General features: G+C 48.0%; 1 protein-coding gene across 1 annotated transcript; it reads right to left on the bottom strand.

Moving 5' to 3' along the window:
* Positions 1-6,553: 6,553 nt before the first annotated feature.
* On the bottom strand, positions 6,554-17,591 carry YJU2 (YJU2 splicing factor homolog). The gene is made up of 8 exons (XM_083594829.1): positions 17,386-17,591; positions 14,782-14,882; positions 13,934-14,078; positions 12,702-12,836; positions 12,354-12,535; positions 11,246-11,369; positions 9,485-9,647; positions 6,554-7,761 (listed from the first exon to the last, which is right to left on the bottom strand). The coding sequence occupies exons 1-8, from the start codon at positions 17,407-17,409 to the stop codon at positions 7,640-7,642; spliced, it is 996 nt and encodes a 331-aa protein (XP_083450955.1). The 5' UTR covers positions 17,410-17,591; the 3' UTR covers positions 6,554-7,639.
* Positions 17,592-18,638: the final 1,047 nt, after the last annotated feature.

Raw genomic sequence — 18,638 nt, 5'->3', positions numbered from 1 at the left:
GCATCGTTTCCAGGCCTTTGACCATTTTGGTTGCCCTCCTCTGGACACGTTCCAGTTTGTCAGTGTCCTTCTTGAACTGTGGTGCCCAGAACTGGACACAGTACTCCAGGTGAGGTCTGACCAGAGCAGAATACAGTGGCACTATTACTTCCCTTGATCTAGATGCTATACTCCTATTGATGCAGCCCAGAATTGCATTGGCTTTTTTAGCTGCCGCGTCACACTGTTGGCTCATGTCAAGTTTGTGGTCAACCAAGACTCCTAGATCCTTTTCACATGTACTGCTCTCAAGCCAGGTGTCACCCATCTTGTATTTGTGCCTCTCATTTTTTTTGCCCAGGTGCAATACTTTACATTTCTCCCTGTTAAAATTCATCTTGTTTGTTTTGGCCCAGTTCTCTAATCTGTCAAGGTCGTTTTGAAGTGTGATCCTGTCCTCTGGGGTGTTAGCCACCCCTCCCAGTTTGGTGTCATCTGCAAATTTGATCAGGATGCCCTTGAGTCCATCATCCAAGTCGTTGATAAAGATGTTGAATAAGACCGGGCCCAAGACAGAACCCTGTGGCACCCCACTAGTCACTCTTCTCCAGGATGAAGAGGAACCATTGATGAGCACCCTTTGGGTTCGGTCAGTCAGCCAGTTACAAATCCACTGAGTGGTAGCATAGTCAAGACCGCATTTTACCAGCTTCTTTACAAGAATATCATGGGGCACCTTGTCAAATGCCTTGCTGAAATCAAGGTAGGCTACATCCACTGCGTTCCCTTCATCTACCAGGCTTGTAATTCTGTCAAAAAACGAGATCAGGTTCGTCTGACATGACTTATTTTTCAGAAATCCATGCTGACTATTGGTGATCACAGCATTCCTTTCTAGGTGCTCACAGACTGTTTGCTTAATGATCTGCTCCAGAATCTTCCCTGGTATTGATGTCAGACTGACTGGGCGGTAATTATTTGGGTCCTCTCTTTTCCCCTTTTTGAAAATAGGGACAACATTTGCCCTCCTCCAGTCTGCCGGGACTTCGCCTGTTCTCCAGGAATTCTCAAAGATGACTGCCAGTGGTTCTGAAATCACATCTGCCAGTTCTTTTAATACTCTTGGATGCAGTTCATCTGGCCCTGGAGACTTGAATACATCTAGACTAGCCAAGTATTCTTGTACTATCTCCTTAGTTATTCTGGGCTGTGTTTCCTCTGCTGAATCATTTGCTCCAAATTCTTCAGGTCGGGCATTGTTTTCTTTATCGGAGAAGACTGAGGCAAAGAAGGCATTGAGGAGTTCAGCCCTTTCTGTGTCCCCTGTTTGCATTTCACCATCTTCTCCTCTGAGTGACCCCACTGTTTCTTTGTTCTTCCTTTTGCTACGAACATACCCATAAAAGCCTTTTTTGTTGCTTTTAACCTCTCTAGCAAGCCTGAGTTCATTCTGTGCTTTAGCTTTTCTGACTTTGTGTCTACACGTGCTGGCTATTTGTTTGAATTCCTCTTTGGTGGTTTCCCCCCTTTTCCATTTTTTGTACACATCCTTTTTTAATCTTAACTCAGTTAAAAGTTCTTTAGATAGCCACCCTGGCTTCTTTAGGCACCTTCCATGTTTCCGTCTCATTGGTATTGCCTGAAGTTGTGCTTTTACTATCTCCCTCTTAACAAACTCCCAGCCATCATGAACTCCCTTTCCTTTTAGTATTACTGTCCATGGGATCTCACCCAGCACTTCCCTAAGTTTTATGAAGTCGGCTTTCTTAAAGTCGAGAAATTGTGTCCTAGTATGCTTGGCTGCTCCTTTCCGCTGTATAGTAAACTTCAGAAGAGCATGATCACTCGCGCCTAATGATCCTTCCACTTCTACCCCACTAACCAGGTCATCAACATTGGTTAGGACCAGATCTAAAATGGCTGTTCCTCTTGTTGCTTCTCCCACTTCTGGCAATGAAGTTGTCTGCAAGGCCAGTGAGGAATCTGTTTGACCTTATGCTCTTGGCTGAGTTTGACATCCAACAAATATCCGGGTAATTGAAGTCCCCCATTACTACTATCTCCCTTCCTTTTGCATGCTTGGCCATCTGTTCCAGGAAGGCATCATCTATGTCCTCCGTTTGGCTTGGGGATCTATAGTAAACTCCCACAATGAGGTCTCTGTTATTCTTCTCTCCCTTAATTTTGACCCAAATGCTCTCACTTTGGCTTTGAGGTTCTAAATCTTGGATCTCTTCACAGGTATACACATCCCTGACATATAACGCCACTCCTCCTCCTTTCTTGTCTGGTCTGTTTCTCTGAAATAGATTGTATCCCTCCATTATTACATTCCAATCGTGGGACTTATCCCACCAGGTTTCAGTGATTCCTATTATGTCATATTTAGTTTGCTGCACCAAGAGCTCAAGCTCATCTTGTTTATTTCCCATGCTTTGCGCATTAGTGTACAGACATTGAAGTCCATTAATCATTCCCCCGTGTCTCTTATTTAAGGATTTTTTCCTCCCACCACTAGGTCTGCGTGCTGTTTGCTCCATTCGGTCTATGACATTTGGATGATCATCTTCATCAATTGATAGACTCCTACCTTCAGGACCACTGTCTCCCTCCCCCACATTAGTCAGTTTAAAGCCCTCCTGATGAGGTTTCTGAGATTTTTCTGAGATAGATGACACTTGGAATACCAGCCAGCTCTACGATTCTATTATTCTATCCGAACACAAACAGCCATACCTACTGCAAACAAATAAGCAGCCTTAAATAAGCCTTACTTTTTGTGTTTTGCTGGTCTCTGGCAGCTGTTTCCCCAGAGACTGGAGAAATAAGAGAGCATTTCTTCCTTGCTTGCCTGCCTGTTACAGAGGGTTTTCCCAGATTTTTTTCATCATTTTGGGGTCAAAATTCCCTGTCCAGAAATGCATTAGAAAATTTCCCGCAGGAATCAAAGTAAATTTATAATTATAATACCCTGCCCATCAAACTGGGTTGCTTCCGCCACTATAAAAACATAATAAAACATCAAACATTAAAAACTTCCAAATACAGGGCTGCTTTCAGATGTCTTCTAAAAGTTCTTTATCTCCTTGACATCTGATGGGAGGGCGTTCCACAGGGCGGGTGCCACTACGAGAAGGCCCTCTGCCTGGTTCCCTGTAACTTGGCTTCTCGCAGGGAGGGAACCACCAGAAGGCTCTTGGAGCTGGACCTCAGTGTCTGGGCAGAATGATGGGGGTGGAGACACTCCTTCATGTCTGCAGGGCCAAGGCTGTTTAGGGCTTTAAAGGTCAGCACCAACACTTTGAATTGTGCTCGGAAATGTACTAGGAGCCAACGTAGATCCTTTAGGACCAGGGTTATATGGTCCTGGCAGCCTCTCCCAGTCACCCGTCTGGCAGCTGCATTCTGGACTAGTTGTAATTTCTGAGTCACCTTCCAACATAGCCCCACTGAGAGCGCATGGCAGTAGTCCAAGTTCAACGAATGATTTCCTGAGAATGCTTGGTGTTTGGATGATGAGATACGCATGTAGATTTATTTTTTTTTAAGTGAGTTTGCTCCCTTTGTGAATGACTATTCAGATGGGAGTAAGGTACTTGACCCGAAAGAGATTTAGCCAGAGGTCTTAAGGAGATCAGAAGAGGTTGCTGGATGAGGGAAATGGAGGTCTGCCTGGTTTGTTCTCACAATGGCCAACAAGATGCTCAGGTGTTAAGAGCCATCTCCACTTCCTAGCAAGTGGTATTCAGAAGCACTGTTGCCTCCGCCTGTAATTGCTTCTCCTTTTTCTGACTCCATCAGGTGCCTCCAATCCTTGAAGTCTTTCAATGTCAATGGCTCAGTATTAGGTTTGCAGGACCTTCAGGGCTGGTCTGAAGTACCTAGTTTGCCTGATGCCCTCCAGGGGGCAGGGGCAGGTCTTGAATCTCGCAGTGGGCGAGAGTGCCTTCAACAACATTAAAAAGACTGCATGCAGCTTGCACTCTTCAGTCCAGGAGATGGGTAAAAAATATTGCATCATTATCTGGGGAGGGGGGTCTGCCCTCCTCTGCTCCCTCCACCCCTCTCCCAATTAACCTCCGTCTCTGGGGCTCAGTAGTGGGAGAGTGCGCAGCATCACCTGAGCCTGCCCTGTGGTATCACCAGCCCCCCATTACATCATCAGGAGGCGACCCTCAGTCTCAACTTTGGGTCCTGAAATCTCAAGGTCTGAGAGCTTGTTTTAAAGCAATTGTATGCAAGACGCACTGGGAGCCTTTTTGGCTGAAGAGCGAGGCAAGAATGCTCCAAAATAAATAAAGCCATCTCAACCCTGGAGCAGAGAAGGCAGCCTTCGCCAACCCAGCGCCCCTGCAGGTGTTTCTGGGCCACAACAGCTCTCACCAGAACCTTTTCCTTCTGCGCTCCCGTCCTCTTTATCCATGCGCCATTCACACCAGAGCATCTCTGAGGAGGTGGAACAGCTACAGACTACGGAGGGACCAAGAAGTCTGCCAGCTGTCCTACTAGGATCCGCTCATCAGGGGAAGATGCAGTTCAGAACTGCAAACCATTTGCCTTGTTCCAGCTGCCATTTAAAAATAACTATCACTGCAAGATGCCCCCTGCAGGCTGCAAGAGGAACTGAGAGTGATGTCTGTTTGCGGCAGAGGTACATTATGAGGTCAGCAGAAAAGGCCCCTGTGATTTCATTGGTGTGAGGAAGAGGCGACAAGATTAAGAGTGTATAAAATTATGCATGGCACGGAGAAAGTGATTTGGTCCCTCTGGTAACACTAGACCTCGTTCATCAAAGGTTGGCAGAATTGGACAGGCTGCTCCTTCCAGCCCCGGAAAGGGAGCTCTTTCTGGCTAAGCCAGAACTGGGACTTCTGCCAAAGAGACTTTCCACTGTAGCAAACTTGGACAGAGATCTTCTTCTCATGTATAAGGTGGAACAACCAAAACAGAAGTGACAGCCATTACTTTACTTGCAAACACTACTTTTAAAAAAAATTATCATCTTATTGTACAAGGCAGGTGTGATGCGTTACGGGCATCCTGGCCAAGATCACCGTCTTCCTCTCCCCTCTGCCATACAATGGGATCCCCTTTAAGGAAACGCTGCAGCGCTTGGGACTTTTTGTTTTGGGGAAAAGGAAAGTAAGAGGAGACAGAAGGGGAGGGAAGGCCTGGCAGGGAGGAAGCAGGTCAGGAAAAGCGTCCGTCTCTCTTTCCTGACACTGGAGCTCACAGGCATTCAATGAAGATCAATGCTGGAAGATTCAGGACAGATATAGGAAAGTCCTTCTTCCCACCGCACATAAACTGTGGAGCTCCCTCCCACAGGAGGCCACCAACTTGGATGGGCTTACAAGAGGGTTGGACAAATTCATGGAAGAGAGTGGCTACTAGCCAGGATGGCTCTGCTCTGCGCCCTGGTTGGAGGCAGCGATGCTTCTGAATACCCACTGCAGGAAACCACAGGGGGCTAGAGTTGCTCTTGTGCTCAGGTCCTTCTTACAGGTTTCCAACCATGACTGGGTTGATCCAATTCAAGCGGGCAGAACCCCCCCACCTGCTTTCCTTTTAAGTTAAAGGGACCCCTGACCATTAGGTCCAGTCGTGGCCGACTCTGGGGTTGCGGCGCTCATCTCGCTTTACTGGCCGAGGGAGCCGGTGTACAGCTTCCGGGTTGTGTGGCCAGCATGACTAAGCCACTTTTGGCAAACCAGAGCAGCTCACGGAAACGCCGTTTACCTTCCCGCCGGAGCGGTACCTATTTATCTACTTGCACTTTGATGTGCTTTCAAACTGCTAGGTTGGCAGGAGCAGGGACTGAGAAATGGGAGCTCACCCCGTCATGGGGATTCGAACCGCCAACCTTCTGATCGGCAAGCCCTAGGCTCTGTGGTTTAACCCACAGCACCACCCACATCCTTTTACCTTCTGCCAAATGACCTTGGACCCTGAAGTCGCCTCCCCGCCACCCGCCTGGCACTCAGGATCTTTCACACTCCGTTGTGTAATATGTGTCTGCCTTGCCTTGGTCATCAAAGACATCCTGGATCATCAAAGACAGTGGCCAGTTTCCTTGATGTAGCTTTTCTGATATGTTAATCTTAGGATGTTAATCTTAGGGCCAGGAAACAGATCTCACCTGAAGGTGATAATGATCGCTGTCTTCCTGGCCATCCTTCTTATCATGTACATTGCTTGTTTATCACCTCCCGGGGTTGCCAAATGCACTCCTTTGTAGTTCTGTTTTATTTACCCCATGCTTAATTAGTTTTGGTAGTTTAACTTTGTCCCCACGTGGGGTTTGTTGAAATGCTCAGAAGAAATCTGATTGGTTCTTAGAACTCTCTGTAAAAAGTTATTTTGTGAATAAAACAACCTGGGCCAGGGGATAGAGACTGAGATTATTATACGCACCCTTCCCAGAGTCTTGCTGGTTCAAGCTTCTGTGTGTATTCTTATTAATCAGAGTTCAATCCTTCCTTTACTTTGAGAACGCCTCACCACCACACAAGCAGAAAGGCGCAGCAGAAGTGTGTGGGCGGTAACCTCTAATAAGGGGGGAAGAGAACACACGTTCACCTATATCTTTTATTAAGTTACACTGATGGCAGCTTGATTGATGCAGGCAGACAAGGGCGGATATTCTACTAAACAAGCCCCAGGACTTTGGGAGATGAGGACAAAACAATACACCTGAGGTTAAGCACATAACTTGGTTTTCAGGAAGGGGGGGGGGAGAAAGGGCTTAACCTTTGCCTCCTGCAGCCCAGTCTAGAATGCCTAGAACCCTTGAGTAGCTGCTACCTAAGATTAATAAAACCTGAGCACGCAAGGTGTGCTTAATCTCATGTCCCGTCTGACCACATGCAAACAGATTAGCATGAACAAATCTGGTAAGCCCCTCCCCCCCCCATTTCCTTCCAAGTCGTTATCAAAATGGCAGACATCTATTTGTGTTTGTGGGGATGACAACAGGCTGTTCTTCTTTCATTGCCAAATTCAAAATGGTGGATGGATGACACCCACACACTGTGCTAGGCTTCTGGTTTTTGAAAATGTCCATTAGAGAGCAGGGGACGGAACGTGGCTCTGTCAACTTGGAGGATCTTCAACAAACAAAGCAATGGCCCCCCACTTCTTGGGGTGGGTGGGACTTCTTGTGCTGGTTGGGGTCGTGAAAGTCCTATTTCCCCCCATGTTGGCTGTTCACTAGCCGGCCCCCTTAAATTCGGGGTCCTGCTCCTCTGGAAGGAACCAGCTGTACCGAGTGGTCTGGTAAAGGAGGACTGCAGAGAAGACCAGAGAGGGAACTTCCCTGGCCTGGCCTGGGGCTTCAGCACTCGCCCGGGGCTGGCTCTGCAGAGGGCCCTTCAAGCTTTGCTTTCTCTGTACCAAACCACCACAGGAATCCAGGAGGAGGCTGGCCTATCTGACTCACGGTCTGGAGGTGGCAGAAAGGAGACCTGTTAGCGGATGCCCAAGTCACATCGGGAGGAGAAGCCCAAGGCAAATGTTGCAGCTGGTGGGGAAAAGATTCCACAGAGGAAAAAACATCTGCAGGTGGTTTGGTGTGCGGGTGGACGAGATACCACCGTGTAGGGAGACCAACTACCAGGGAAGTATTGTGTGAAGCTTGGGGGTTGTCACTCTCCTGTGGCGCTCAGTCGCTCTTGCTGTCCTCGCTGTCAGAATAGGCTCCCAGAAGGCTGAGGGAGGAAGCTCCTGCTTTGGGGACAGAAGCCAGAGAGGCCCCCCCAGAGGGGCTGCTTGTACTCCCAGCACCTGGAAACAGCCAAAACAGAAGCAAAGGTTGGACGTTTTGCACAAGCTGGGGAGGCAGAGACCTCAAAGTATATTCTAGATCAGGGATGGGGATCCTCCAGATGCTGCTGGACTCCTCCAACAGCCAGCATGCTCAACAGTCAGGGATGGTGGGAGCTGCAGTTCAGCAACAGGAAACAAGAACTGCCAGCATCATGAGGCCATTATCAAATCTATGGTGCAACCACCTTGGGAATACTCTGTACAGTTCCGGTATCCTCAGAAAGGAGGTTATAGAATTTGAGAAGCTTCCAAATAGGGCCACCAAATATATAAAGGAGATGGAGTAACTCTCCTGGAAGGAAAGGTTGCAGCATTTGGGACGTTGTCGGTTCACAAAAAAGGCAGAGACACATTTCCCCCCTCTCTCGTAATATTGGAATATTCAATGGACATCCAATGAAGCTGAAGATTGGAAGATTCAGGACAGCTGAAGGAAGAGCTTCTTGGCACAGCGCAGAGCTAGATGGCACAAGATGGCAGGGAGGGCTACCAAGTTGGGTGGCTTTAAAAGAGGCTTAGACTAATTTATGACTCTCAACGGCTACCAGCCACACAGACTCTCCTCCACTTCCAGAGTCAGAGGCAGCAATGCTTCTGAATGCCAGTTGCTGGAAACCACAGCTGGGGACACGACACTTGAGCTCAAATCCTCCTTGCGGATTTCCCTTTGGGGATCTGGGGGGCCACTGGGAGAACATGAGGCTGGACTAATGGGCCACTGGCCTGATCTAGCAGGCTCTGGCATTCTTACCTGGAAAGCCATGTAAGACTACTGCCATGCGCTCTACGTGGGGCTACCTTGGAAGGCAACTCAGAAACTACAACTAATCCAGAAAGCAGCTGCTTAGACTGGTGACTGGGAGCGGCTGATGGGATCATATAACACCAGTCCTAAAGGATCTACATTGATCCCAGTACATTTCCAAGCACAATTCAAAGTGTTGGCGCTGACCTTTAAAGCCCTAAATGGCTTTGGCCCTGTATACCTGAAGGAGCATCTCCACCCTCATTGTTCAGCCTCCGAGGGTCTTTTGGGGGTTCCCTTCCCTGTGATAAAAGAAGTTACAGGGAACCAGGCAGAGGGCTATCTTGGTAGTGGCATTCACCCTGTGGAACACCCTACCATCAGATGTCAAGGAGACAAACAACTAAATGACTTTTAGAAGACAACTGAAGGCAACCCTGTATTGGGAAGTTTTTAATGTTTGACGTTTTGTTATGCTTTTATATTTGTTGGAAGCTGCCTTGAGTGGCTGGGGTACAAATAATAAAGTTACTATTATTATCATCATCATCCCATTAGTCCTTGGGGCAATGTAAAACCTGCGAAGCAGCTAACAGAAGCTTATCTTAGCTTCTGCGGCTTCCACCCACGACTGTGATGAAATGCAGGGTCTTAGGGTTTTGACACCAGTCAATTATTCCTACCCTACTCCCTAGAACCTAAGTTTACCATCAAATCTGATGGAAGAGAACCCGAAAACCTTGCCCACTATTTTGTAACACTTTGGTCAGCCTAATAAAGGAACTAGTTGATATGGCTATTTGTGTGTGTGTGTGTGTGTGTGTGTGTGTGAGAGAGAGAGAGAGAGAGAGAGAGAGTGAGAGAGAGAGAGAGAGTGAGAGAGAAAGAGAAAGAGAGAGAGAGAAATACTTTTAAGCTCTCCACCCCCTCCATTACCTGCGCCTGGCGGTGCATCTCCACTGTCTGCTCCATTGGCCGCACTACTAACTGGCTTCCTCTTGGCAGTCACCAGCCCAGACAGTTTGACCTTGCTTGAGAGTTTCCCGATGCTCCTCTCCCAGCTTTCCACCTTCAGCTTCTTTGCTTGAGGCTCCGAGTCCTGAGATGAGGCCGGGGGGCGGGATGGGACAGGGGAGAACAATAAGATTTTGTGTTGCACGCTGGGGGTTAAAAGGCTAACAACTCCCGCAAACTATCTGCTCAACTCTGCAATTGTGGTTTGCACAAACATAAACTTTAAAATTATGCATGAATAGTAAGTCATCTTTGTTTACTTCCACCCAGAGAATCACTGAATGCACCAGGTGCAGGGGACCCTCTACTCTGCCAGGTATCACTGAACTACAACTCCCAACACCCCCAGGAAGCACAGCCAATGATGGGAGGTCATTTATTTATTTCGACAATTCAATACTGTTTTGTCACAGCTGGCTCTAAGCACTGGACCAGATGCCCAATGCAGTAAGATCAAAAATGAAAACTATAAAATCTGAATGTGACTGAAGTTCCTGATGGAATGAAAAGCCTTCAGTAAGTGCTGGAAGTTCAAAAACCTCAACTGGAAGTTCCCGTAAGATTGGGCCTCAAATACAGATCCCACTGCTGGAAACGGCAAGAGAGGAGAGTGCTCTTGAGCTCGGATCCTCCTTGTGTCTTTTTATGTGCTTATGGGTGCCTGGGCTCCTGGCGGATCCAAGCCAAGCATATGTGTCAAGGGAGACCACTAACACAGTCTGATGAGGCGCACCTGGAGGCACTGGGAAACCCCAGGACATTTCCGAGCACAATTCAAAGTGTTGGTGCTGACCTTGAAAGCCCTAAACGGCCTTGGTCCTGTATACCTGAAGGAGCGTCTCCACCCCCATCATCCAGCCCAGACACTGAGGTCCAGCTCCGAGGGCCTTCTGGCGGTTCCCTTGCTGCGAGAAGTGAAGTTACAGGGAACCAGGCAGATGGCCTTCTCGGTAGTGGTGCCTGCCCTGTGGAACGCCCTCCCATCAGATGTCAAGGCAATAAGCAACTATTTTACTTTTAAAAGACAACTGAAGGCAGCCCTGTTTAGGGAAGTTTTTAATGTTTGATTCTGTATTGTTTTTAATATTCGGTTGGAAGCCGCCCAGAGTGGCTGGGGAAACCCAGCCAGATGGGCAGGGTATAAATAATAAATTTATTATTATTATTATTATTATTATTATTATTATTATTATTATTATTATTATTATTGACTCAAATTGTTAAAGGCCGTGTAAATTAATACAGGAACCTTCCACCTGGCCTGGTAGCGAAGGGGCAGCCAGTGCAAGCTTTTGAGCACCTGAGTCTGTCCCCATCAACACTCCAGCTGCAGTGTTTTCCACCAGATGGAGCCTCCAGACCACGCATAAAGATGTAGCTATTGTTCAGCAATCCACACTATTCTGGCTGCATCTGCCTCAACAGTCATGATCTAGCTGTTTTCCTCCTGCTGCTGTAAACACACCCTAAAATCAAGGTGATGCCCGAGATTGGGAGGGGAATTCCCTTTTGCATGGTGTGGGCAGGCAGAGGGTGCCAAGTTTGAACTCATCACTAGCAATGCAACTGAGACAAGACCAATGACCTGGGGCTCAGGGGGTGGGGTGGGGGTACATCTCTCAAGGCAGCTGGCATCTCAGGGATGCACCTGTCTGTGGTGGGACAGTCCTCTCCGCACAATACCTCTTGCAGGATGTCTGTAGGCTTCGCTTTTGCAAACGGCTTAGCAGGACGTGAAGCAGAGTCCTCGTCCTCTGAATCAGAGTCTTGTAGCAGCCTCCTGCTCTGAGCTTGTTCCAGCATAGTTCTGGCAGGGCGACATACAAGCAGGCAGAACACAGGAATGTAGCAGGTTAGCTCATTGTGCCCAAAAATTTCAGATTGCTGCTAGCTGCTCTAAGGGAAAGATTTTGTCAAAGGAAACCAGGGTTCAGGGAGTAGGGGTCGAAAGCAATTCTAAATTTTACTATGTAATAAACATGTAAAAATGTAGGCATGCTGCTAGCTAGTTGGCCACAGGCAGGTGGCACGATGAGCTACAGCAGGGCTTCCCAAACTTGGGTCTCAACTCCCATCATCCCTAGTCACCAGGACCAGTGGTCTGGGATTATGGGAATCGCAGTCCAAAAGCAGCTGGAGATCCAAGTCTGGGAAACCCTGACTGACAGTGTGACAGGAAGCAGTGGATAGGAAGCCCAGGCAAACTGCAGATGGGCTGCAGCTGTCCACAAACTCCATTGGCTTCTCAGTCTCCCAGCGCCAGGGCCCCTGCCTCCAGGATCCAGTTTGTCTAGCTGACCAGCAACACAACTGGCTGGTGCTACTGTTAGCCTCCTCCCAGGCCAGCTCAGGGACCTGCTCCTGCTGCTGCTACCACCCAGCAAATTAGGAAGAAGAGCTGTTCCATCAGGAGGAGGAGCACAGGAAGGAACAAGACTGCCAGAAGAGATGGCAAGATGGCCGGGGAAGGCCTGAGAAGGTTTAAGCTTTTTGCAGTTCTCCCTGCCCTTCTCACCTGCACCTCCAACGTGGGGGCAGGCCTGGCAGGGGAAATGATAAGCGGGGGGGGGGGGCAGTTTTATTAAGTTTTTATATATGCTGTAAGCCGTCCAGAGTGACTGGGGAAACCCAGCCAATGGGCAGGGTATAAATAAACATCATCATGCTCCTGGCAAGCTCTAAGGGGAAGGAGAGGGATGGCAAGCAAGGCAAGCGGGGGTAGCAGCCCCTAGTTAGCAATAAAACATTCACACACACGCTTTGGTGTACGTGAGGCATCCCTGGCTCTCACTTGGTCTCCTGCTCGTCCTCCTCCAGCTCCCGCTCTTTCTGCTGCTCCTCATAGTCTTTGTACTGCTGCAGCATGGACTCAAAGTCCACGTGGGCCTGGCGCTGGTTCAGCTCCTTCAGCTCCTGGAGGTTCTCCAGAACTTCCATCTCCAACTTGGAGTCCTTGGTCCTGTTCTCCAAAACCTTCGAGGTAAAGCAGGAACATATGTTTTTATTACTTTGTTATTCTTACACTCACTCAATTTAACTAACTAGTTTAACCAAATTAACTCAAAGCAACCTACAGAAATGAATGAAGAGGAGCTTAAATGAAAGGGAAGGTTTCCCTCGTGGGACTGGTGGAAAATACCTTCATTGGGTTGTTCAGCTCTTCATCCTCTCTCTCTTTCTGCAGGCGCTTCTCCTCTTCCTCCAGTAGCTTCTCGGCCTGGAAGTTCCGCGTGGCCCCGTGCTCCATGGCGTAGTCTGTGTTCTCGGGGTCTGTCTGACGGGGACACAGGAAGCAAGAGGGAGCTATTTTAGTGGGAGACCCATAGGCCGAGTTGCTCCTGGCCTGCGCACGACTGCTAGTCAGGGAACGCACCGTGAGCGCACGGCTGGCCACTGTGAGGACAGCATGCTGGGCTAAGCCTGATCCCGCAGCTGCTGCTTCGTTCTTCGCAGCAGGAGAGGCTCTGGCCTTCAAGCCCTCATCTGTTTGTCCACTGAGGAAAGAAAGATGCTGGACTAGATGAGGGACCTTTGGGGTCTGACCCAGCAGGACTCTTGTTACGTTCTTACTAAACAAAAAACTTTATTTGCCCAAGCTGTCTTGAGCCATGCTTAGCTAAAGGAACACAAATAATCAAACCCTGCCAATTTATTTAGGATGCATAGCAGGGAGGCAGAATCACAAAGCCAATTCTCTTGGCTCTACAGGTGTCCTTCCACTTACGCGCGATTAACTCACACGCAATTGCATATACAAGCGGTACAGGGAAATAGTTTGATTCAAAGCTGGAAATGGCAGGAGAGCGCTGGGGAGTCCATGTGGCTTGCAAGGAGACTCTCCCCAGAGCCTGAAGAGAATGTCAGTGAGGGTGGAGGAAGCCACAAAAAGTCTGGAGACACAGTGGGGCTTTGTTTAAACCGCTCAGCCTCCCTGCCTCCTGCAGGCCCCAGAGCTTCAATTCTAATTATCCACAATTTCTGGATACAGTATTTTTGGTCCAGATTGGAAAGAGAGCAGCAGAGAGGGTGTTTAGAGGGTGGTTGCTTATCTGTGGGAGCCCAGAATGTAACCTCTGCATACGTGGGGAGATACCTGTAATCACCCTGTGCTAAGAAATGCATGATCAACACACCTCAAGGACAAGGACTTTCTTCTCCATCATGCTCTGGTCACCTCAAGGCTGGATCACTGCAATGCCGCTCAATTTGGGGGTTCCCTTGTGCTTGACCCAGAACCTGCAGTTGGTGCAGAATGCTTTCCCACTGACCGGTGTTTCCAATTTGCTATTGCATTGATGCATCAAATGGTGTTTTTCCATTATTTGTTTTTCAGCTGCACTGGGGAAAAAGAAGGATGAAGACAGCTCGTACCTTGAAGGTGATTTCTGCAAGGCAGCGGGTGCATTTGATATAAAACCGGAAGATGGGAAGCCCCAGGTAAGACTCATTCTGGACCGTCTCCTTCCGGGCGTTGAACTTCTTTCCTTTGTAGATGTACTCGCCACAGGTCTTGCACCTAGACAGTTTAAACAGTTGCTTCTTCTTATATCAATGACTCCCATTGGGGCCTCTGGGTGGCCAGTATGAGAACAAGATGCTAGGATGACTATTACTTAACACTGGGGGCAAAAAAATTAAGAATGCCAGCTTTGGAGGAATAGATAACTAAGTCTAGGATATTGTTAATATGGTTAAACATACAAGTATGGTAAGAGTAAGGGAAAGAAGAGAGCCTGGCAATGTTTTCACTGAAAAATGCAGTACTGTATGTATATTGATGTAATAAGGTACAAGAAAACGTAAATCTGCACAGATTGCTGTGAGTATTATAACCCTGTATTACTTCCCTGTTTAGGAAAGTTTTTAATGTCTGATGTTTTATTGTGTTTTTAATATCCTGTTGGAAGCCGCCCAGAGTGGCTGGGGAGGCCTGGCCAGGTGAGTGGGGTATAAGTAATCAATTATTATTGTTAATTATTATTATTATTATTATTATTATTATTATTATTATTATTATTATTAGACCAGAAACTGTAATCTCAATTCTCATGTTCACATCTGGTTCTTTATTCTTCGTTATTATATCTCAAATGAAATCTTTTTAGGTTCCACACAACTAAATCATTTCACACAGAAAGCTCTGGCGATGTAACTGAGTCAATAAGGCCCAAAAATTCTCAGGGGCGGGGGAAAGGGTCTCACGCAACATTCTTCCTTACCGCATGTTGAAAGGTGCCATCAGTCGGACCACATACTGCCTGTCCTTTGGAAGTTTAAGCTTGGGGATCTTAGATGGATCAAAGTCTGGGGGGTAGTATTTCTAGGACACAAGGAAAAAAGATGGGTCAGATCAAAGAGCAGATCGTTCTCATGCAGGCTTTGGCAGCGCCCACTTCAAACTATGGCAGTGCCCAGGAGCTGGTGGTCACAAAACCTACTAAGCAACTTAGCACAACCTCCATCCCAAATGGGACAGGGCCAGCCAATTCTCTATTCCGCAAGCTTCTCTGGTCAATTTGCTTTTCAAGCTCCTTATTTATTTGTCTATCCCAATTTCCCAGCCCTGGAGAGACTGGCTGAAATTTGCTCCTCTGACATGAAACTGACACAGTGAACTTGGGCTCTTTGTTCTCTCTTGCAGCAAGGAGTGGTGAACCTTTTTGGGTCTGCTTGAGAAATCTGCTCACCAGTTGACCACACGGTGTCTTCATGCATAGCACTGGTGCTGGCTGAGCAAGGGAGTTGAGGAAGCCAGATTTCCCTTGCCAACTGGGAGTGCACTTCAAGGTTCCTGGTTGTATATTGAAAACCATCTCTCTACCTGCCTCGCACCTGATGTCACATGTGTTGACATCCGTCTGTCTTGAGAGATCATAGATTGTGCCTCCAGGGGTGAAGTCAAACTGCTGGAGAATCACAGCGCCTGCCATGGCTGAAGAGTCTGCTGACTTGCAACTGCTACCTCCTGCATTGTTTTTGCTGCATTAGCAGCACCCAGGTGATCTCCCCGGGGCACAAGCTTGGGCTGTGTGTCAGGAGGTCCTGGGCTGCCCAGAGCCCCTCTCAGCCTCGCTGATGTGGTCCGAAGGAAAGCAGAGCAAGACATTGGGCACCAGCTGGGCTGCAGGAGTTGCTGGAAGAGAGCCCATCTGGGAGAAGAAAAATCCTGGTTCTAAACTTCTGCTGCCTTGTGGGGCATCTTCAGGAGAAGAAAAGGCTCAGGAGTAATCCCTACACAAATTCACAAGTGCCTAAGGCACGTGGATTGTGCCTTGTACTCCTCTTTCCAGCAACTCCTGCAGCCAAGCGTCTTGCTCTGCTCTCCTTTGGACCCAGCCCAGGACCTCCAGACTCACAGCCTACACTTTTTCCTTGGAGAGGTCATTTCTGTGCTGGTAACACAGTGCTGATGCCAACAGCCTAATCTTCCTCAGGGGATAACATGGGGAGGGAGGGAGGGGGCAAATCAGTATGCCACCTTGAGCTCCTTGGAGGAAAGGAGTGATGTAAAAGCAGTAATAAATGATATAGGATGGGGGTTGGAAGAACCAGATCTCTTAGGGAAATGAGATGTAAATGCTATAAGGACATAGAGAAAGTGGAGGCTATCTGAATCTGTTTTAGTATTTTAACTTTTGCACATTTTTTGTGGTTTTTTCTGTCAGTTTTACTGCTTTGTTGTTTGTAAACCACTTTGAGGCTTGTTTGTTCTTACAGTCAAGTTGAATATATTTTATAAATAAAATAAAATACAAATGAATAACCCGGCATTGTCTGGCTGGCTCATCAGGGTCTCAAAGAGGGTCTATCCTAAGCTTTGAATTTGGGTTTATGAGCACAGAAAAGCCAGTGAAGTAGCAACCCAGATTCAAATCAATCAATCAATCAAAGTGCCCCAGTCCTGCGAGGTAGGTTTCTCTCCCCCACCCCAACCAGGGCCTCCCCATTAACTGACTGCCAGCCCCGCTGTTTCCCAATCCCCCCCACACCTCTCCTCTTCATCCCTCCAGCCACACAGGAGCCCTTTATCTGCTTGTCTCTCTATCCAATAACACAGAACCATATGCAGTGGTAACTTGGTTCCCAAATGCCTTGGGAAGTGTTCCGGTTTTCGAACGTTTTTTGGAAGCCTAACGTCTGCTGCGGCTGTTGGCTATTGTTTCAGGGGCGCCCACGCCAATCAGAAGCTGCGCCTTGGTTTTTGAACATTTTGGAAGTCAAACGGACTTCTGGAATGGATTAAGTTTGGCGCTTTTGTTTTTGCTATTTATTTTGTGTTTTTGTGGCTTTTTCGGTTCATTTGTTTTTGTGACTGTGTGGCACCCAGTTCAGCTCCTCATTGATTGATTGATTGATTGACTGTGTGACTGCGGAAATGGATAAAAGCCCCCCATCCAAACAATGACCGTCATCAGTAAGAATTTTTTTCCCTCATTTTTATCATATACAATGCTGTCTTATTTATTGTACAGTATATTGGTTATTGCTTTCCTTTTATGGATCAATGGGAGCGCGCCTTGGTTCTGGAACGCTTTGGTTTTGGAATGGACTTCTGGAAGGGATCAAGTTTGAGAACCAAGGGGCCACTGGAATCCCAGAGTTGGGAGGGACCCCCAGGTCCAGTCCCCCCTCCCTCCCCAGGGCCCGATTCTGTCCTGGCTCCCTCTCTCTCTCCTGGGGGCCTCTCTTCCCCTCCTTCCCAGCGCCCCCAGCCAAGCCTCACTTTGGGGGTCCCCTCGTCTTTTCATCTTCACAACCACCCTGTGAGGGAGACCCCAAAACTGACCGCTGACGTCACAGCCCCCCTCCCCCCTACCACTCACATTTAACACTTTCCTCTCCGACATCTCGCCGCTTCAGCCTCGCCGGGATCTCTGCGCTCCGCCCCGCCTCTTCCCGCCTGCGATTGGCTGCAAGCGCGCCCTCTCCGGCCGGCGTTCCCGGCGCTTTCCGATTGGCTCCCGGTGTCTGTCCGTCAGAAGGCCCGAAGCCTCCGATCACCGAATCTCTTCCTCCTAGAGCGTACAGCGTGCGTGCGTGCGTGGATGCGTTGTTCTTCGCTTCAAGGCCGTCCGTCCAGGCAACGAGACCCCGCGCATTTTGGTTCCGGGGCGAGGGGGAAGGCGCGGTTCTGCGAACATTGTAGGTTCGCTGCCGAAGGAGGAGCGAGTCTTTCAGGCAGGACAGAATTCGAAGAAGGGGGAGCCATTGAGCTCCAGAATTTGCTGCGCGCAATCTGGTTTTCTTGCTTTCTCAAGGGATTCTGAGGCGACACCACAAACCCTTATTTGGCATTCTGTTTTCAGCCCTCCACATGCGGTTTTTAGCAATAAAGCCATGTTCTCTATTTCACTGAGGCATATATTTGTTCTTTTTGCTGTTCTATTTAACTGCAATTTCTGCAAAAGCATATAACACCTATTCTTTTGCTAGCATATTTAACTACAATTTGTTCCACAAGCTATATTAGAACATCCTTAGATAAAAATCTCCCAACCATAATAACCTTATGGCCTTATGACTGTAGCCTTATGAGGCTTTGCCCTCAGGTGGGAAAAATATTGCATAGGGTTGAGCAGATCTGACAATCTCTATTTCTCAGTTTTTTATTCCCCCTCCCCATAGATGTAGCCAGGATTTTTGTTAGGGATCAGGCCTTTGTTAGTGGGGACAGGCCTTTTGTTGGGGCGGGGGGCAGAACCTCAGCCATGTATTTTTTATTGGGGGGCAGCTCATGTGTCCTCCCCCCAATCTTTTAAGATCGGCTCTCCTCACTTCCACATCAGCTGGCAATTTTTAAAATAAAAGTCCTTGTGAAAGTTCATCAGAATCTTAGTGCCTATTTCTCAGAAAACATACATTTGTGTAGGCACTTCCCCCTAATATAATATTAATATTAATATATATATATATATATATATATATATATATATATATAGCAAAGTAGTTGCCCCAAATATAAGACACTTTCACCTGTTATCTGCGCTAATACCTGGGGATGCCAGGACTGAACCAGGGACCTTTTGCTCCACCGCTGCGCTACAGCCCTGACCTGCTGTGGTCCCTCCCTGTTTTG

This window comes from Podarcis filfolensis, assembly GCF_964270895.1.
Source record: "Podarcis filfolensis genome assembly, chromosome: 18".
NCBI classification, from domain to species: Eukaryota; Metazoa; Chordata; class Lepidosauria; order Squamata; family Lacertidae; genus Podarcis; species Podarcis filfolensis.
Note: the sequence above shows the minus strand (reverse complement) of the source record. Positions and strands in the feature narration are given on the sequence as shown.